Source organism: Notolepis coatsorum (genome assembly GCF_963971535.1).
Source record: "Notolepis coatsorum genome assembly, chromosome: 3".
NCBI lineage: Eukaryota > Metazoa > Chordata > Actinopteri > Aulopiformes > Paralepididae > Notolepis > Notolepis coatsorum.
In genome coordinates, this window is record NC_140167.1 from 99,346,884 (window position 1) to 99,368,878 (window position 21,995).

Genomic DNA, 21,995 nt, shown 5'->3' on the forward strand with positions numbered 1-21,995 from the left:
TGAAAAGGTTCTAGAATGCATTTAGCCCTGGATATAAGTGCCTAATGAAAAGGTTCTAGAATGCATTTAGCCCTGTATATAAGTGCCTTATGAAAAGGCTGTATGATTTTCTGCATCTTGTCTTCCTCCACTGTGCCGTCATAGTGATTGACAACTTCCTCACCGTCTCCTCCCCTGGCCCCGCTTCTCTGAGCCAAGAGGAAGGCGACGCCCTCACTCTGAAATGCCACGCCTCCAGCAACACCGTCCAGCACACCCACCTGTCCGTCGCCTGGTATCTCCACGGAGACAGGGAAGACCCCGCTCGCCTCATTATTTCTCTGGACAGGGATTTGACGCTGAGTCCGGGCCACGGGTTTGAGAGGCGCTACCAGGCCGGATCTATTGGGATGGAGAAGGTGGGCGAGACCACCTACAAGCTGAAGATGACCCAGCTGGAGCAGTCGGACCGGGGCAGGATCTACTGCCGGGCCCAGGAGTGGATCCAAGACCCAGACCGCTCCTGGTACGCCATAGCTCACAATGAGATGGAGGTGACCAACCTGACCGTCAGAGCTAAAGGTTAGGAGCATCTTTATTTCTTTATTTCTTAATTTCAGATCCCCAAGTCACTGCCTCAGCAGCGACTATTCTTCCTGGGGTCTGGATACAAACACATACAAATCAAACAAGAATAATCAATAACTTAAAATAAAACAAATATCAATAAAACACTGTTGACAGAATCTGGCTATGGGGCGACAATAATGTGGTCAAGAGGCATGGTTTCTATCTTTAGCCTTTGGCGTGGTTTATTCATTCACATGGTATGAGCAGCAGCACATGAGTTCTCCTCTCACTGAGAGGCTGGTGGAGAAAGAGGTAGAGGGGGAGGAGACATATCTTTTTATACTCGCCACCTGGTGGTATCATGAGTGGCTCCGCCTAGAGCGCACTCTAGTGGAAACAGTTATATATGCAGTTAGACAGTTACTAACCATCCTACATAGAACCTCTAACTTTAACACTCCCACTTAGGGTTGTATTAGCATACTGGATAACTTCTCCGAAAAACATTTTACAAAGAAAATAATACAATCCAAAAGAGTATGGCAGTCAATATTTACACGTTAAACATGACCTCTGCAATACTCTTCAATTTCAATTTGGAACAGGTTTCCTCATAGTGTCTGCTACCATGTCGTCCGTTGGACAATAAATCAGTGTCATTCTTCCTTCTCTGATGACAGATCTGATGAGATGATATTTTATATCGACAAGATTACATCTATGTCGGCACACTGGGTTCCTAGCAATCACAATGGTTCCCTGGTTGCCCTCATAAACAACAGTCTTCATATATACATAGGTGTTTCATCACTTCGAGCAGTTGTTCTAGATAAACACATTTCTGCATTGTCATAGCTAGAAACATACACTCGGCTTCACAGGTTGATAATATCACTCTGGGCTTTAAGCCCTAAACCCTCGCTGCCCTTTCTGAAACACAGCTGTTCGTCTGCTGTACATCAGTCAAAACATTTCAGGATCTTTTCCACATAATTAAATCATTTAGAACATGGTAAGGCATCCACCACTGTATTTAAACATGGAATTAAACATAGGATCCATTTCAGTATTTAAACATGGAATCCACTCAGGTATTTAAACCTGGGCCCTCATTCATCAACGTGGACGTAGAACTTGACCTACTTCCACACGTAAGCACGGAATGTAGAACTAGCGTACGCACAGGGAAGTCGGCATTCATCACACGTGCGTACGCAGGCTCTATGGTCCTCCGTGTTGATGAATACCACTTTGTTCTACCGTCAATGCTCGTGCATGATTATCCATATATGGTCATGAAAATGAGGAAACACCCCCCATGGGATGTGAAATAATGGACGGACCCGAGCGGAACCCTGAGAAACTCCACGAAGATTGTTCACTGCTGTCGAACCAAGAAGACACTATCGCGTATTGTGGGATAAATAAAAGGCGGACTCGTAAACGGTGATGTCAGATATCAACGGCTCCCTAAGACCATTGCTGCAATTCTGCCTGGACAGCTCAAAATACTAATAAAGACCGTTCGTTGACCACTGTTTGGCGTTGGTTGTGTGTCATTATAACCGTGCTGTAATATGAATGCCTTTATTAGTTGTGTTCGATTGGCTATATGATTTTTAGATGCATCTATTTTGTTGTCGGCTAATAAAGACCGCGCTGGAATATGACTGCCTTTTCCCGTGTTGTTTGATTAATACCCAGGGGCAGGGATTAAAGTTCTCCTCAATTTTATTCCAAATCGCGATGGATCTCCTGTCAATTTTCTACCTGCTGCATATGATTTCTAGAGGCATACTACAATCTATTTTGATGTCAGTATTGGGTAGCCTATATAAACAATATAATACGAGAGCATATACAAGAACAATGAATCTCACTGCATGTATGATAGCCTGCCTTTCAATACATGAACTTGAATTCCATCATGTTTGTGTGCGGGACTCACAAGGCTGTTGTCACAATGGGTGGTACCGGTGTACAGTAATAATAACAGTCCACACAATATCACGATCCATGCCATAGCCTATGTTCTATTAGGACATGATCTGTGACGACAAATGTTCTAGAATGTTTGATTAAGATATCATACTCTGACAGCATGCCTATGAGCAACAAAAACGCGAACTTGAATCCCATCATATACATAGTCTGTCCACTATAGTGTCATTGCAATGCGTTTTCTATTCTTTCTTATACAGTAAAAAGGGGGAAGAACACTATATTCATATGACTTGTATTCTGCTTACAGCTTCGAAGTTCCACTTGTTTCGTTTAACGTAAAGCCTTTTAAATATAATCAAAACGTTCCCGTGTTTCTGCGGTCTGCGCAGAATAATAACGAGTTGAGCTTTATGATTTATGATGAATTGAAAATGGGGGACCCTGATGTAAACAAGACGAAAGTTGGTCTGCATCCCCAATTAACAATTGTATGTACTGAGCTGTACTGTACTGTACCCATTCTGCAATCTGTTAATAAACTTTTCAATCAATCAATCAATCAAGCTACGCGGAGCGCAGTCAGTCAGTAGCCTACACCCCGTATATTCCGATAACGCTATATAAACCATGCTGCATTCATTCTGAGAGAAAGATCTATTATTCCAAATGCTATTTATAGGGTTTTGACCACAATTACACTACTGTTGCTATTTTACAATGAACTATAATGAACTACGGTTCGTACAGAACGTGCCAGTGTTATTATGCACAGAAGCTCATTTCCTTGTTGTAATAATATATTCTACCACTGGGCGCTAGGTACGCCAGGGCTGAACTGTGCGTAGATGTAAGCACGAAGTCAAGTTCAAATCGAAATTGATGAATCCCACTCTTTGCTTAGAAATGATCGTACGCACAGGGTAAGCACAGATCTGTGCGTAGAACACGTTGATGAATGAGGGCCCTGGATTCTACTCCTCCCGTATTTAAACCTGGAGTATCCTCCTCCTGCATTTAAGCAGTGTAGCCACCCTCCTTCAGTATTTAAACATGGAGTAGCCTCCTTCAGCATTTAAGCAATTAGCTACAAACCATACTTTGTATTTGTCGTGGCCTTCAATACCCTCCTGGATTGAATACACCCATTTCCCTCCCACTGTCTGTCTGCCCTCTGGTAACTTGGCTGAATACACCCATTTCCCTCCCACTGTCTGTCTGCCCTCTGGTAACTTGGTTAGAGTAAAGGTGTGGTTGTCCTCTAGGGACCTCATCTCCTCATCCCTTGCTCTCCTCATTTACTTGATTCGGGGGACACTATGGCCTCTTTAAAGGTCGGGGGTACCCCACTGACTACCCTGTAGCAGTAATCAACGGTGGTAAGTGTACTGTCATCCTCATCACTCCCTTTCCGGGCATAGTCTGTCAGATACTTTGGGGGTTTGTGTTCCCTTGAGGGATACCTCCCACTGCTTGGGGCACTTGACGTCACCCTAGGCTCTAAGGTAAGTTACTGTCTACTAGCTTACACCTAGCCATTTCGAAAAGGGTGCGCCATTTCCTCTCTGCCACTCCGTTCTGGTGTGGGGGATATGGACATGACGTCTCGTGTCTTATCGTGTACCTTCTCAACAGTGATTGGAACTCTCTGTTTGTGAACTCGGTTCCGTTGTCGGACCTCAAGCATCCTACGTTACCATAAGGGGCTACGTCTGCCAGGAATTTCTCCGTGGCCTGGAGTGTGTCACTCTTTGCTTTGAGAAAGTAAACAATCACTGCTCCTGTGCACACATCTGTAAAAGACTGTACATATCTAAAGCCTCCTATGGACTCGTTGCTTACTGGACTGGCTAGATCCGTGTTAACTAGCGCAAGTGGTACCTTTACTTTTTCTGTGGGATTTCTGTTTCTTGATTGAGTAAACTTCCCCGTTTTGCACACAACACATTTTTTGTCAGGTCTACGCTTTTCACCTTCAATGTGCATGCCTTCTGTCACTGCTTGCAGTTTCAGTAAATCCTCGTAATTACAATGACCCATAATCTCGTGCCATGTCTGAATATCGTGACTGACCGTCACGCTACACATATCATTATCATCATTACACTTGTCGTTGTCATTTTACTCTGTTTGCAGATAATACATTCTCTGGTACATCTTTATGTCAAACCATGTACCGTCAGGCTCTACAAGAAAATGTTTACCTTTATCGAAGAATACCTTTGGCACCGCTTGCAGTAGCAGCTATTACAGAGAATAGTCCTTGTGGGAACGATGGTACGTAGAGAGCGGTCTTTAACGCCACTGTACGCCGGCGCCCCCCACTGTCCGTGAGGCATACCTGTGCGTCTCCTCTCTCTTGCGCCAACCCGTAGATGCGCTTCCCGTCTGCCAGCTCCATGCTGTGCCTCTCCGGGTGGAAAGTGTTGTCAAAGTTCTTGAACCGACTCCTGTCGTTGATGACATGGGACGACGCACCTGTGTCCACGATCAGTCCCTTCCTCTGGGCCCACTGCCGCTGCGCCGGCCTGGCGATGCACGCTGTCCGCGCCCCGAAAAGCAAAGTCTTCTTGTCCCGTTATTCTCCGGGCGTCATCTTGATCCGTCTCATGTCGACCGTCGCCGCCATCTTGTCCACAGCCGCCATCTTGTCCATAGCCGCCGTCTCGTCCATGGCCGTCATCTTGTCCATGCGCGTATTGCGCGCTCTGGTCGTGTTTCTTCATGCACGCTCTTGTCTGTGTGCCCCGTGGATTTGCAGAAGCTACACCAGACAGTCTTTGTGCAGTCGCCTCTCCGATGGCCTTTCTCTATGCATCGCCAACACGCCAGCTCCGCCGTGGTCCTGGTCCTCTCCCTTGGCGTCGCTCGGGCCTTCAGCACCCTCTCTCCCGCCTCCGTGGTGGCTGGGTGGGTATCTTCTGAGGCCTCGAAATTTCTTAACTTGGCCTTGAACTGTCCCAGCGTCATGTTCGCTGAACCGTGTGTTATCAGGAGTGTGAACGGTTTGTACAGCTCCGGTAGTCCTCTCATCACCATCGCCATCATTAGCCCATCGCTTGGTGCTTCTCCTGCACTCTTCAATGCTGTCATGGACTGCTCAGCTCTGATGACGTATTCGGTCACCGTCTCGGTGTGCCCCTTCCTCAGTCCTGTTAGTGTTATGTAGAGGGCCATGACTCGGGGTCTTCCTCGTCCGATGTAATGCTCTCTCAACACCCCCAGGCTTTCTCGGCCTTTGTCTTTAGTGTTGCGGAATATCAGCCCCAAGCTTGTGTCGTCAAGCAGTGGCGCTAACTCACAGTACGCGTCTGCGTTACGCTGGTCGTCCAGGGCTTGCTCTTCCGCCGTCAGTGGTCCCGTGGGGGCTGTCAAGATCGTCGCCTTCAGTCCCGCACCGTGCATGCAGCATAACATGTGCTCTTCCCAGAGCTTGTAGTCCTCTGCCTTTCCATTGAATGAGGGCCATTTGCTCCTTCCCTTGGTCGCCATCCTCTTGGTTGATGGTAGGCGTAGCTTTAGCTCTTGTTGACCTAGCGTCTAGCCACGCGGTGCTCCCGGTGCTAACCTAGCCTATACTTTAGCTAAGCTTGCTATCCTTATTATTTCACCCCGGCGTGATCTGGGCCCATAACCTGTTGACAGAATCTGGCTATGGGGCGACAATAATGTGGGTTAGAGGCATGGTTTCTATCTTTAGCCTTTGGCGTGGTTTATTCATTCACATGGTATGAGCAGCAACACATGAGTTCTCCTCTCACTGAGAGGCTGGTAGAGAAAGAGGTAGAGGGGGAGGAGACATCTCACCTAGTGGTATCATGAGTGGCTCCGCCTAGAGCGCCCTCTAGTGGAAACAGTTATATATGCAGTTAGACAGTTACTAACAATCCTACATAGAACCTCTAACTTTAACAAACACCAATAAAATATACAAACAAATATAGAACAATAAACAAATCAAAATCAGACATACAAACAAACATAGAACAATAAAAAATATACAAACATATAGAACAAATCAAATATCAATAAAACAACAAATATCAATAAAACAACAAATGGAAACATCTCAGAGAAAACTAAAACTTGTTAAAAAACAGCTTGACATTCCATATACTAATATTATGTGGATGATGATTTGTCAGGTGACATGCAGAGCACAAAACTAAGTGTTTTATTTTTTGTAGCAACATGCCCAAGTCCACCAGCCAGAGCGTTTCTGAGCTGTTCAGTGGCGTCGCGTGGGTAAAATAACAGGGGAAGCCAAAAAAAAATTTGTATTTTTTTTATTTAAGTCAAGCAGTCACCATGTACACTACAGTATGGCTCGGCGGCCAGTCAAACTTTCTTTTTATTTATTTAACAGATTGCAGAATGGGTACAATACAGTACGGCTCAATACACACAATTGTATAAGGGGATGCAGACCAGAGAAAGACGTTTGTCTTGTTTACATCAGGGTCATTAATACTGCTGGAGCATTGGTTCATTTTTGGTCCGGTTTATGAGTGAGAAGTAAAATGTGGAGTCCGGGTCTTTTTTTCTCATTCATTTTCACTGAGTCCAATCCAAAAGGGTGAATTACCATCTGGGAGACGATAGGGGGCGCTTTTTTCACATCTGAGCGCCTGGGGTGGCTGATTTTCCAACGGTAGACTCGGTTGATGAAATATGAATTCAGATCGCTAATAAAAAAAAAACGAATATTCTTGTTATGGGCATTCAACCCGCGGGGGGTAAACCCGAGAAAACTCGGGTTGGGCATCCAAAGTGTTAATGGTCCAATATCAGCCATTGAAACACCCATATTGGCCAACCAAATATTGCGCGTGTGTGTGTGTCCATGAAGACTCCTTTGCTGGCATTCCCTCAGGGCGGAAGGGCTGTGTCTATCTGGCCTCCATCTTCCTTCAGTTGATCGTACAGCAGGGTTAGAAATTAACGGGGGCTTGGGGCAAAATGCCCTCGAAAATTGACCAAATGCCCTTGAAAATCAGTTAAGGGGGGCAAGAAAAGCCCCAGACAGTTTACTAATTATAATACTGCTGGAGCATTGGTTCATTTTTGGTCAGATTTTTCCTTGCACGATTTTGCTTGCCGCGTGGGAGCAAATTCGAGACACATATTCGGTTGCAAAAAGGTGTCCCACGGTCTCCTCTATGGCCGTGAATATCTTCACGCGGATCGGAATCACGGCACGCCCGTGGGACACTTTTCCGTTTCGGCGAGTTATTCCAGGCTTGCGGCTTTCCTTTTCTAAGCATTTTCGGGGCTACATGTGAATGAGTAAAGGTTGCGGGACGCCCAGTTGTTTCCACGATAGAAAGCTCGCGTGGATCCCATAATAGGCTCACTTAATACAGCGTTTTTAAAATCATGCAACATTTTCAGGGTCGCAAGCCGACCTTTTCCCCTCGTTTTCGATGATGGAAGTGATTTAGGAAAAGCTTCGGCACGCCGAGAGGTACCCGTGGATTTAATCTCGGCAATATTCGGCCCGTGGGAGCAGTCACGGTTTAATACAATGTTCAGAGTGCAGAGGGGAGGTGTGCAGAGGGGAATCCACACTCATGATTATTCTCACAGCCCCGTTTTAAACTTTTAGGGTGTGGCAGTCAGCTCGAATCTGATTGGCTAGGATCGGTTTTGGACTCTAGATACATGAATCACATGGTTGAGGCTGGAGAAAGAGACCTACCCCCTGCCTCCTCTCCTCTATAGCTGCAGTGAGCACAGTGAGTCTGACAGTGTGTTAGAGGGAGTGAGAAGGAGAAGAGGGAGACATTTAAAAAATTTAATTATAACACAGATGCACAGATGAAAAAGAATGTAAACTATATTAAAAAAAAATTATATATATATATATATATATATATTTTTTTTTTTTTCATATTTCATATTTGATATTAATTCATATTTTAATAGGGAGGCCTGGCTTCCGTTGGCTTCCATAAGGATTCGCCACTGGAGCCGTTTGAACTGGTTGAACATGTGGTCATTAGTAGTTACCTGCCAGTCAAGGTTGGGATCAATTCATTTACAATTCAATGACTTCAGGAAGTTGAATTTCTTTCAAATATTGAAAAATGTTTGATGCAAAAAGGTTGTGTTATCCAAGTAAATGAGAACCGGTGGTCTATCATCAGCAAGGAACATTTATTAAATGAAAATGAATTGATTCCAGCCCTGCTACCAGTGACTAGTAGAACTGACTTCACATTCACAGTCACAGTCACAATGTACCAGTATATGGCTGCAGCCCTGGTAATACGAGTCGTTAATTTTCAACACGATTTCATCATAAAATGTAAATAAAGTCCTAATTGACCACAGGAAAAAAGGTACATACGTTATGTTAACATCACAAATAATATATTTACGTATTGTATCAGCAAAAGTCCAAAACAAAACACCAACCAGGAGTGGAATCAACCATCATTGCAGTCGCAGTCGAGTGCTCTCACCACTATCTAACTATGATTATAGTTAGCGTTAAGATTAGTTTTAATATTCACTTAGCAGTTATGGTTAAGACATAAAGTTAGGATTAAGGTTAGTTAACATTCACTTAACAGTTACGGTTAAGACATAAAGTTAGGATTAAAATTTGTTTTAACATTTACTTAATGGTTATGGTTAACACATTCAGTGCCAGGGATTAGTCTGGTCCTTGTGCCTAACGTGCCACGTTTCCATAACATATTCTCACTGTGCGTCACTGTTTGGAGAGCTATATCTATATTCTATATTATAGCTATGGAGACAATACTATAGTCATTTGACAGTGACTTTCTTCCGTCGAACATGCTTTCATGCATACGTTCGCGCGTTATCCTGTGGTGAATATAAGTATAGTTTAGGAGTGATCCGGGATAATTCCTGAAACGCTGAGTTATAAGGCGCTACGTGTATTCTACTATAAGCGTTGGCGTTACTTGCCTGGACACGCTACTATTTCCAAATCAAATGTATATAATAGGTATTATGTTTCATCATGAATGCATGAAAGGGGGGGGGGGGTAGTTTTTTATGCTTTGATGGCCAGTAACAGCATTCGTGTTGAACACTACAGAAGCTGATCAGCTGGATCGATATGAAAACATTGTTGGTGAAACATTGATGTCAGATAGTCCTTACCTTTGGTCTGGGGTATTCCAAAAAGAATATTCCAATTGTCTGATTGAGATTTCCAGTATTGGTGTCCATCTGGTCCCGGACATAATTTGGCACAATTTATGGATAGAGTGTGCCAGATGCGTTTCGAAGTGGTCGGATGAAGCGATTTACTCGGCTCCATCTAAATATAGTGCCCGGAGACATTTGAGTGTAACACAGGGTTAGATATAAGGTTTAAAAGGGTGGGCAACACTTCCATCTGGATGCGGCCGGTATTGCACTTTGGCTCAAAATCCTTTCCTATGGCAACACCGATGTCAGTGGATGAATAATGAATAAAAATATGGAATAAAAGAAAAAACGACCAAAACCCGAGATATCTCGGGTCTGGCGTCCAACGCATGGCGAGTTAACACGACTTATCTTGGGTTTGGCACCGAATGTGTTAAGACATAAAGTTATGGTTAGGGTTAGGGTTAGATTTCCAGAAGGGATGTTTTCCAATTTCTTTTTGTTAGAACGATATGTAATATATGTACTTATTTGTAATACATACACGTTACATTTTCAATACAATATGTAAATATACTTTAACATAACGTACATTATGTACCATTTTTCCTGTCGTCGATTAGTACTTTATTTACATATTTTAAGCCAGATCAGGCATCAGTCATTTTAGTTGACACATTACGTTCCACTTTGTTTCTTTGTGGTCTACAGTCACAGGATGACACTCACAGATGACAGGATGTGTGACTCACCAGATTGTTGCGCTTATGCCCTCTGTGTCTGCGGTTGTTTCTCATCCTTCCATAGAAGTGGCGTCTGACAAGGGTTCTCTCGTGGTGAGGATCTCAGTGCAGCAGACGGCTCTTCAGGAAGGACAGGTTCTGTCTGTAGACTGCAGCGTTGACACTCAGAACCAGGCTGGGCGCTTGTACTCTTTAGGTATGTGCTAGGTGGTTCTCAAGCTTTTTCGTATCAAGGACCTTCCAAATTGATACAATACATATCAGGACCCTGTGGAAACCTTATTTGATAGGATGTTGTATGACAAGGTTTAGTTATTCTGTCAATACTGTAGGTGGGCAGGTGACAGGGAGAGAGGGGAAACCTGTGGTCAGAATAGAATTACATTCTCTCATTGGGCTCACTTCTAGTCAATTACACAATAGTGAAATATTCATAATAATATAATATATATAATAATATTCATTTATAGGGACACCCCGGAACCCCCTCAAGGACCCCTGCAACCATGCCATGACATTTTTATTTGATCTCATGTGATCATGTCAAGGACTTGATGCACATTGGGCCTGTGGTCTAGTATTTTCAGGCATGAAATGAGATTTCTATTTAGATTAACTGAGGTTAAGCTTTTTCACCAGTTCAGATATAGGAGACATCTGACTGAATCAAGATAAATGAACGAGGACACTGCAACTGCAAAAATGATAGAAGCGTGCCCGCCTAATCTTAGCTTTCATCAAATATCTAGAAAAACCAGAAGAGAAGGTGGAGTTGCAGCTATCTTCTCGTCTAACCTATTGTTTAAAATCACTGAGCTAGGTGAATTTACATCAATTGAATAAATTGCTATCAAGCTCAAAACTGAATCAATACTAATTTAATTGTCATTATATATCGGCCACCCAAGCACCTCGCCTATATTTATACAGGATTTCTCTGAACTATTATCACTATGTGTCACCAGATATGACAAAGTAGTTCTAAACGGAGACCTAAATATCCATGTCAATAAAAAAGCTGACCCAAGAACTATTGAACTCCTAGACAGTTTCAATCTAACTCAACACATAACAGATCCAACCCACACACATGGAAATACATTATATCTAGTGATAACAACTGGACTTAACGTCAATATGTCAATAACAGATCTACTGCTCTCTGACCATCATTGTATACGTTTTGATGTAGAAACCAACTCAACAAAAAACACAAATAAATTCTTAGTCCAAGAGATACCAAGATGACAAAGCTGAGGAAAAGGTATGAGTTTATTACACTATATGAGGCAAACAGTCTCTCTGAATGAAATGGTAGAGACTTTAAATGATGCAGCTGTCATCAGTATTAGACTCCCCACTGAAAACCAAAAAAAAGTTTACAAGCAGAACATCCACATGGCTTAGAAATAATAATAATGTTAAAAAGGTCAAAAGAAAATGCCACACATCTGAGAGAAAAGAGAAATATAAAAAACACTATCGACTGGGATGTCTACAAAGATGCACTCACTACCTATAATAGAACCATCCTCTAGTCAAGTGAAGGTGAAACTTCAAAATTCAGTAGATGCAATGCAACTATGAGAAAGTGAACTTTGCAAAACTGTCTGTAACTCTACAACCCGAGACATTATAAACACATCCCTTAGAACTGGCGGTTTCCCAGATGCCTTTAAAACAGCAGTTGTAAAGCCCCTATTAAAGTAATCCAAATTGGATAACACCACAAGCCCGATTTTTAAGGGCCCTTTTCGGGCGGGGGGCCCCCTTTTTATGCTTTTTGGGGGGTTTTGGTGATCAAATATTGAATATTGAACTATAATAATGAGTGCAGGAGCTCACTTATCCTTGAAAGACACTTTTATCACTGACTTAAAAGGCCCGTACATCTCCATAAATGTTCAGGGGGGAGGGAATAAGTGCTTACCCTACAGACTCCAAGAAGTGCTGTATATTCTGTATTGTTTAATATAAGTGCATTTTTTATTCCAATCCCGATTTGTATTTGAGATTCCCAAATCCCATCGGACTTGACTTCTTCGTGTCCCTCAGTGAGTGTAATACCAGCATTCAACTGTATGCGCCACAGCGGTTTCTATCATCATCATCATCACCACCACGCTATGCATGAAATATATAGGTCCGCGGAGAGGCACGCTGAGGAGGCCGTGCAAACTGCAATGGAATATGGGGCATCTCTCTCTCTTTACCTAATATTTTGATTCTATCCTGACATTTTTCAGTTGGAAGGGCAGTCTATGCGTAACGGTAAAAAAATATATATATATATTATTTTTCAAAAAAGGCACTTTTTTTATGAGGCTCAAAAAGGCAGGTGCTCAAGCACCCCTTGGGCTCTATGTGTGCACGTGCCTGGCTGGGTGTCTGTGGTCAATTACGGATTCCCACAGACAGGCGGGAAGTCCGGAACCGTGAGCGGGGAAGTGTGAAGAAGTGTGAAAGATTTTACAGACCAAGTTTTATAAAGAGGGCGCAGAAAGGTCCTTATTGCTGTTCTAGGGAACAGGAATTTCAGAACAGCACAGGCCCCAACATTGTGTATTTTATTGTTCATGATTTTGTAACGAGATTGCAATCATTCAAGAAGCCTATTGAAACACCGATATGATGTCGATTCTTTTGTATCATGCTGCTATTTTTATTTGTGCTATGCATTGCTCTTGCTGCTTGTTTTATTATTGTAACAGCCCACAGTGTGGCAGACAAGAACCCAACAGCAACGACACAGTGATAGTTCAGATGTGGCAGGCAGAAACTGTTTAATTAGTAATGAAGCGGTCAATACCAGTATATCAGTCCATGTGGCAAACAGTGTGCAGGAGAGAGTGTCCAGGTCTGACATGACAGGAGAGTTAATATCAGAAAAGAACATATTAAAAACTGACTGAAGTTCTGACAATTATGTCTTTATTATGTAAAGCACTTTGAACTGCAGTCATTGTATGAAAGGTGCTATATAAAGTGTATTATTATTATTATTATTATTATTATTATTATTATTATTATTATTATTATTATTATTATTATTATTATTATTATTATTATTATTATTATTATTATTATTATTATTATTATTATTATTATTATTATTATTATTATTATTATTATTATTATTATTATTATTATTATTATTATTATTATTATTATTATTATTATTATTATTATTATTATTATTCCTGAGAGTCAGAGCTGAAAATGTAAGTACAACATGCTTTACTTACACTACAACATACCAGACTTACAGTACAACATGCCAGACTTACAGTACAACATGCTTTACTTACAGTACAACATGCTTTACTTACAGTACAACATGCCAGACTTACAGTACAACATGCCAGACTTACAGTACAACATGCTTTACTTATGTATAGATTTAGGAAATTGATAATGCTTTCCATTTCTGGGAATGAGATGAGAATATAGCAGGGTTTTATTCTTGCATGTTTGACTTTTCCATGGTGAAAAACATATAATTCAACACTAAAATTGCTAAAATATATATCATAAATTCTATGACAGAAATTGTATTTGGGTATTGTTGCTGGCAGCAATTGTTTTATTTGGCAGCCATGTTTCATTATCAAGTGAGTAACGTATCCATACAAGCAAAGTAAACCCAAGAGAAACTTCATGCCAAATGTAATGCTTGTAGCCACATGCAAAGGGATTGGATCATCTGCTTGGCATTGACTTGACATTTGCCCATCCTAGATGAATCATAACATTTGTGACAAATATGAAAAAAGATCCATCAGCCTAATAACCATTGAAGTAAGAAGGATGTTATGATCACAGTATACCCACACGACTACCCTGCCACTACGTCATCCTTCTCAACTCTTCTTCTTCTCAACTCCTCTTTATCACTGGTCTACTCAGCCTGGCTTCGGGATGGCATGGAGCTGGCCCGCATCGGCCCAGTGGGGGTTCTGTCTGTGGGGTCGGAGTACAGCGGCAGAGAGAGTGGGGGAGAGCTGAGGGTGACCCGGACCGGACCCAAAGACCAGCGGCTCACACTGAGCCCGGTCAGAACACAGGACGACGGACAGTACGTCTGTAGAGCCTGGCCTCAGGTAAGGCCTTGAATTTCAACTACATTTGAAAGTACATTATGTACGATTTTTTTTATCATTTGTAATAACGACTGTGTAGACACAACGAAAGGTTATGTAGATAACCTAGTTATATTAGTATTGGCTGAGCGTCCCGCTCTGAGCCTTATGAGATACCCCTTATCTCCTATGATACCTACTGTATCTCCCACGAAACAACTACATGCACCCCACCTGTATGGGGCCCCGCCCCCATGGTGGCACCGCCCATATAACCGTGACTCTGGTCACCAAAACACCCTTCCTCGCCAAATCCCGTCCCAGGAAAAGATCCCTCAAGAGGGAACTCAAGGCCGCGCAGAGCGGGACGCTCAGCCAATACTAATATAACTAGGTTATCTACATAACCTTTCGTTATATATCGTATTTGCTTTCGCGTCCCGCTCTGAGCCTTATGAGATATGGGGAACAGCGGACGCGAGACCCGACAAATGTACCCCCTGAGGACCCGTAAGCCCACATCAAGGGGTGCGGGGAGCCCTGTCACCCCATCCTTCCTAATGAAGGGGGGGCGCAGTCAACTCCACCTGAATGCGAACAAGAGGGAACTAGAACCCCTTGAACACACCGTACAGGCGGAACCACGTGTGACTCAACACACTGTGGCCCATACCCATACACTCCTGCTACCCGACCAAAGGACGGGAAGCAGGAAAGGCCACAGACCCCAGAACCGCCTGGGAGACAGAACCCCCGGTCATGTCCATGAGGTAAAACCTTACAAAGGGGCCCGGGGAGGACCATGAAGCTGCAGCACAGATGTCCTCCACCGAGGCCCCACCCAGGAGAGCGGCAGAGGCAGCCACCCCACGAGTGGAGTGCGCCCTGATGCCCCCAGGGGGATCCTGCCCAGCCAACGTGTAGCAGAGGGTAATACCCTCGCACAACCAATGGGACAGGCGCTGCTTCGACAGTGCCTTACCAACACGAGCCCCACCGTAACAGACAAAAAGCTGGTCGGTAACCCTGAAATCCTGAGTACGGCTGAGGTAAATCCCCAAAGCACGGACTGGACATGACAGGTGAAGGCCCGCATCCAACTCACTAGTGTGAGGAGGAGGACGAAAAGCCTGAACCACAATATCCCGGGAGCGGAAGGAACTCCGGATATTCTTAGGCACGAAAGCAGGATTAGGTCGCAGAGTGGCACCGCAATCGGTCCGAAAAGACAGGCACTCTGGACGTACCGAGAGAGCACAGAGCTCACCTACGCGTTTAGCGGAAGTGACAGCCAGTAGGAACGCGGTCTTGAAGGACAGCTGTCCCAAAGGCGCCTGCTCGAGAGGCTCAAACGGGGCCAAGGACAACCGACCGAGGACCAACTGAAGATCCCAAGTCGGAGCCAAGGAGCGTTGCACGGCTTAACGCGTCAAGCGCCAAGCAGGAAACGCTTCACAAGAGGGTGGCTGAACAAAACAGTCCCCTCAAAACCCTCATGATAGGAGGATATAGCTGCCGCATATACCCTCACCGTCGAAGCCGACAGCCTACCAAGAAGAGACTGGAGATAACTCAGAACAGCATCCAGGGGGCAGGAGACTGGGTCCCAGCCCCCCCCCTTACACCACTCTTGGAACGCACGCCACCTGCCCGCGTAAACCGCGACAGTGGAGGGAGCATGCGCACACCGGATGGTATCAACCACCGAGGGATCCATCCTCTCCAGACTCACCCTCCCACCAGCCACACCACCAGGCGTTGACCCAACACCGGAGGCCGGAAAAACACTCCGTTGTGCTGTGAGAGGGCCGTCGCTGACCACGGAATGACCCAAGGAGGAGCGACCAGAAGCTGGATTAAGACCGGGAACCACACTGACGTGCCCCGGTCCGGCGCGACCAGGATCACCGTCCTGCGCTCCCTCCGTATCCGCTCCAACAGCTGACTCAACAGCTGTACCGGAGGGAAGGCGTACAGAAGACCGGGCGGCCACGGAAAGGTCGAGAAGGCATCCACCCCCAAGGGGGGATGATCTGCTCGACTGAGCGAGAACCACAAGGGGCACTTGTGAGAACGTCGGCACGCAAACAGATCCACCGAGGCCTCCCCGAACCGATCCCAGATCTGTCTGACTATGTCGGGGCGGAGTTCCCACTCGTCGCGACGAAGACCGCCCAGAGACATTATATCCGCCTCCACATTCTCCGTACCAGGAACGTGGAGCGCCCTCAGACTGCGCAGCCTGCGGGATGCCCATAGCAACAGTTTGCGCGCCGCCCGGAGCAGGCGGGCGGAACGAGTCCCACCCTGCCTGTTGATATACGCCGCCGCCGTCACATTGTCTGTCCTGACCAAAACGTGCCTGCCTACCACCAGGCGGTGGAGCCGTTTGAGGACCAGAAGAACCGCCTTCAACTCCAACACATTGATATGCAGGGTAGCCGGGCCAGCATGACCTGTCCAGCTGCCCCCCACTGCATGGGTCCGACACATCCCTCCCCAACCTGTGAGAGAGGCGTCGGTGAAGACCGTGACGTGTGAGCCCCTGCTGCCCATGGGGACCCCAATGGAGAGGATACCCAGCCTCTTCCAATGTGCGAGATCTCCCCATATCGAAAAAGGAACCTTCAACCATTTCCCTTTGCCCCTCACCGGATCTATTCTCAAAGAGAGAAACCACCTCTGTATCCTCCTCATAAAGAGGAGGCCAAGAGGAACCACCGTGTGAGCAGCTGACATAAGGCCCAGCAGACGCATCACCTGCAGCGCCGTAACCGTCCCTCCCAGACGGAGACCCTCGAGCGCGCGACGGAGATCCTCCCGACGCCGCTCCGAGAGGGTCGCAAGCATGGGTCTCGACCTCAATGTCAAGCCCAAGTACTCCACCTGTTGACTGGGAAGAGGTGTACTCTTCTTCCAATTCACAGCAAAACCCAGGCTGGTGAGGAATTCCACCACTAGCCGAGTATGAGACCTGGCAACCTCCTCTGAACGGCTGAGGAGTAAAATGTCGTCGAGATAGAATAGGACTCGTATCCCCCGACGACGTAAAGGCCCCAGAGCAGCCGCCACGCACTTGGTGAATGTGCGGGGAGCCAGAGAATAACCGAACGGCATTCTGTGGTACTCGTACGCTACGCCCTGAAACAGGAACCGTAGGAACTTCCTGTGAGGAGGGAAAATAGGAATGTGAAAATACGCATCCTTCAGGTCTATGGAGGTGAACCAGTCCCCCCTCCTGACAGCAAGCAGAAGGAGTCGGACGGTCAACATCCTGAACGGTCTCGCTACAATCAACCGATTGAACGCGGACAGATCCAGTATAGGTCTGACCCCCCCTGTTTTCTTGGGCACCAGAAAATAACGGGAGTAGACGCCTGACATTGCGTCCTCGCTCGGGACCACAACGACGGCCTGCTTCGCCAACAGAGATTGGATCTCGTCGGCCAGGGCTGTCACTGCGTCTGACCCTAATAATAGGGTCGGCACCAAACCTGAGAACGGAGGATGGGGCTGTGTGAACTGCAAAACCAGCCCCGCCTCTAACGTTCTCTGCATCCACTGACTCACAGGGCATTCCCGTTGCCATATGCGAATATAATCCCACAGCGCCCCCGCCGTCAACTGACGCTGGGCCGCAAGGAACAGTAGATAGTTGGCCTGGTCAGAAAGGGCCGGTTTGATACGGGAGGAGCTGTCATCAAACTTGTGGACACACACTCGCCCCCTGAACACCCCTCCAGCGCATGCTGAGGAGTTGTTCCGCAGCTAGACACGCAAGGCATGAGGACCCCATGGGCTCCTACACGCCGAAGCCCTGCAGTGATATTGCTACCACTCAAATCACGCTCGCCTCTCCTTTGCAGACCACTGCCGGTTTGACGGGAGTGGGAGGCAACAGCGCGATACCCCGCCTGGCGAGGGCGAAGCCGGGGTAACCCCTGCTGAGCATTCAACAGAAGAGGCACAGAGTCCCCCTGCTGACCACTGGAGCTAGTGGCAGCTGTAACACCAGGTTCCACCCACCCACAACCTGCGGTGTAGGAACCACGCGACGACGGAACATTCTCACGGACAGACCCAGGCTCAGCCATCAACTGGGTGTCAGCCCCTGCCCCCATGAGAAGCGAAGAATGGGGCCGCATACGCTTCAATGAAGGTTCGCGGCCCGCAGCCAAAGGAGAACGCTCAGAGCCCCGCTTCTGAGGGTAACAGAGAGCGGATTGAACGGGGAGCGGGCTGCTCGCGGCAAAATGACGACGGGTTGGTTTACCAAACCCGAAATCACCCAAAATGGCCGATCCCTCGGCCGCCAAGGCTGTCGGCCTCGTGATACCCTGTTGACTCTCCAACCAGGGCAACACTGGCGGGGGAAACATGGCCGTCTGTCGAGGATCTCGCCACAGTCGTTGACGAGGCCGTGCTCCCACCTCTGGCTGCACAGCGTGAGGCGGTGTAGGACCCAGATCAATAACCGCCTGCGCCTCCACAGAACGCCCAAAAAGACTATCTGTGGAAAAAGGAGTCGTGAGGAGAGAAAACCTATCCTCTTCCCCAAGAGGAGACTGCTCCAACCAAACATGCCTAACAACCAAAGTCGATAGCATCCGAATCCTCCCCGCAGTTATAGCTTGCGACTGAGTCAAGATCTCTATAACACCACAAACATGAATCATGTTTACAATGTCGGTTGGACCCAAAGACCTACAACCCGACGCCATCTTGGATAGGAAAGTAGCCAGCTGAGCCATAACACTGGCCGCCGCTAAATGCCATCCTGCAGCAGTATACCACTCATTCGTCCATACTGCCACCCGCCGAGCCGATATGCTATCAAGCATCGGCCGGGCGGAACGTCGTTCATCCCCGCCTGGGCACAGAAAAGAAGCTACCTGGCTTGTACCCCCGGCCTGCACCCCGTTGTCAGCCCCTTCACCCATAAAAAAGATAAATAGAGCTCAGCGAACCCCCCCACATCCACCACCGACTGACCTTCATTAATGAAGCTGGCAAGAGGAGGGAAAAGCGGAATCCCGCGGCGGGGATTATTAGACATTCCAGCGTCAACATCAGTGTCAGCAGAAAAAGCAGATCAACAGCATGTTCCAGGATCGCCAGGACATCGCCCACTACAGTGGAACGATCGCCAAGCCGCCCCGGCCCTGGTGCCGAAACATACTCCACAGCACGACCAACACCGACATCGATGCCTACTGACACAGACCTCACCTTTGTACAAGCCGACCCGTTAGTCAAACCTTGTACGCTGCCCCTCGGTCCGTCGCCGTCAGCCGAGGAACCACCAGCACAGGTCTCATGCGTCGTCGAAACAAGCTCCGGAGAATCCAGGGAAAAACAATCCTCCGGTAAGCCCTCAACATTATGAACCTTCCTTAATCTTTTCATCCTGCTAGTTAACGTATGGTGCACGCAGCCATTACGCTGGGATGAAAATAGAGGAAGGGTGTTTTGGTGACCAGAGTCACGGTTATATGGGCGGTGCCACCATGGGGGCGGGGCCCCATACAGGTGGGGTGCATGTAGTTGTTTCGTGGGAGATACAGTAGGTATCATAGGAGATAAGGGGTATCTCATAAGGCTCAGAGCGGGACGCGAAAGCAAATACGATATATAACTACATACAATTATGTGGAATACGCACACAATCTACATGATCCTCACTGTCAGGCCTGCAGTAGACTAAATTAAACTACATGATCCTCACTGTCAGGCCTGCAGTAGACTAAATTAAACTACATGATCCTCACTGTCAGGCCTGCAGTAAACTAAACTACATGACCCTCACTGTCAGGTCTGCAGTAAACTAAACTACATGACCCTCACTGTCAGGTCTGCAGTAAACTAAACTACATGACTCTCACTGTCAGGTCTGCAGTAAACTAAACTACATGACCCTCACTGTCAGGTCTGCAGTAAACTAAACTACATGACCCTCACTGTCAGGCCTGCAGTAAACTAAACTACATGACCCTCACTGTCAGGTCTGCAGTAAACTAAACTACATGACCCTCACTGTCAGGTCTGCAGTAAACTAAACTACATGACCCTCACTGTCAGGTCTGCAGTAAACTAAACTACATGACTCTCACTGTCAGGTCTGCAGTAAACTAAACTACATGACCCTCACTGTCAGGTCTGCAGTAAACTAAACTACATGACCCTCACTGTCAGGTCTGCAGTAAACTAAACTACATGACCATCACTGTCAGGTCTGCAGTAAACTAAACTACATGACTCTCACTGTCAGGTCTGCAGTAAACTAAACTACATGACCCTCACTGTCAGGTCTGCAGTAAACTAAACTACATGACCCTCACTGTCAGGTCTGCAGTAAACTAAACTACATGACCCTCACTGTCAGGTCTGCAGTAAACTAAACTACATGACCCTCACTGTCAAGTCTGCAGTAAACTAAACTACATGACCATCACTGTCAGGTCTGCAGTAAACTAAACTACATGACCCTCACTGTCAGGTCTGCAGTAAACTAAACTACATGACCCTCACTGTCAGGTCTGCAGTAAACTAAACTACATGACCCTCACTGTCAGGTCTGCAGTAAACTAAACTACATGACCCTCACTGTCAGGTCTGCAGTAAACTAAACTACATGACCCTCACTGTCAGGTCTGCAGTAAACTAAACTACATGACCCTCACTGTCAGGTCTGCAGTAAACTAAACTACATGACCCTCACTGTCAGGCCTGCAGTAAACTAAACTACATGACCCTCACTGTCAGGTCTGCAGTAAACTAAACTACATGACCCTCACTGTCAGGCCTGCAGTAAACTAAACTACATGACCCTCACTGTCAGGCCTGCAGTAAACTAAACTACATGACCATCACTGTCAGGTCTGCAGTAAACTAAACTACATGACCATCACTGTCAGGTCTGCAGTAAACTAAACTACATGACCCTCACTGTCAGGTCTGCAGTAAACTAAACTACATGACTCTCACTGTCAGGTCTGCAGTAAACTAAACTACATGACCCTCACTGTCAGGTCTGCAGTAAACTAAACTACATGACCCTCACTGTCAGGCCTGCAGTAAACTAAACTACATGACCCTCACTGTCAGGTCTGCAGTAAACTAAACTACATGACCCTCACTGTCAGGTCTGCAGTAAACTAAACTACATGACCCTCACTGTCAGGTCTGCAGTAAACTAAACTACATGACTCTCACTGTCAGGTCTGCAGTAAACTAAACTACATGACCCTCACTGTCAAGTCTGCAGTAAACTAAACTACATGACCCTCACTGTCAGGTCTGCAGTAAACTAAACTACATGACCCTCACTGTCAGGTCTGCAGTAAACTAAACTACATGACCCTCACTGTCAGGTCTGCAGTAAACTAAACTACATGACCCTCACTGTCAGGTCTGCAGTAAACTAAACTACATGACCCTCACTGTCAGGTCTGCAGTAAACTAAACTACATGACCCTCACTGTCAGGCCTGCAGTAAACTAAACTACATGACCCTCACTGTCAGGCCTGCAGTAAACTAAACTACATGACCATCACT

The 21,995-nt window shown here is 46.2% G+C and overlaps 1 protein-coding gene across 1 annotated transcript in view; it reads left to right on the forward strand.

Annotated features, from left to right (window-relative positions):
* The window catches only part of LOC311225929 (immunoglobulin superfamily member 3-like), a gene marked incomplete at its 3' end in the record, with an annotated part of 113,092 nt that overhangs the window by 20,366 nt on the left and 70,731 nt on the right, over positions 1-21,995 (forward strand). The window contains exons 3-5 of the mRNA XM_084311320.1: positions 145-561; positions 10,426-10,557; positions 14,268-14,461. Coding sequence (XP_084167446.1) covers positions 145-561; positions 10,426-10,557; positions 14,268-14,461 — 743 coding nt within the window. The remainder of the gene's footprint in view (positions 1-144; positions 562-10,425; positions 10,558-14,267; positions 14,462-21,995) is intronic.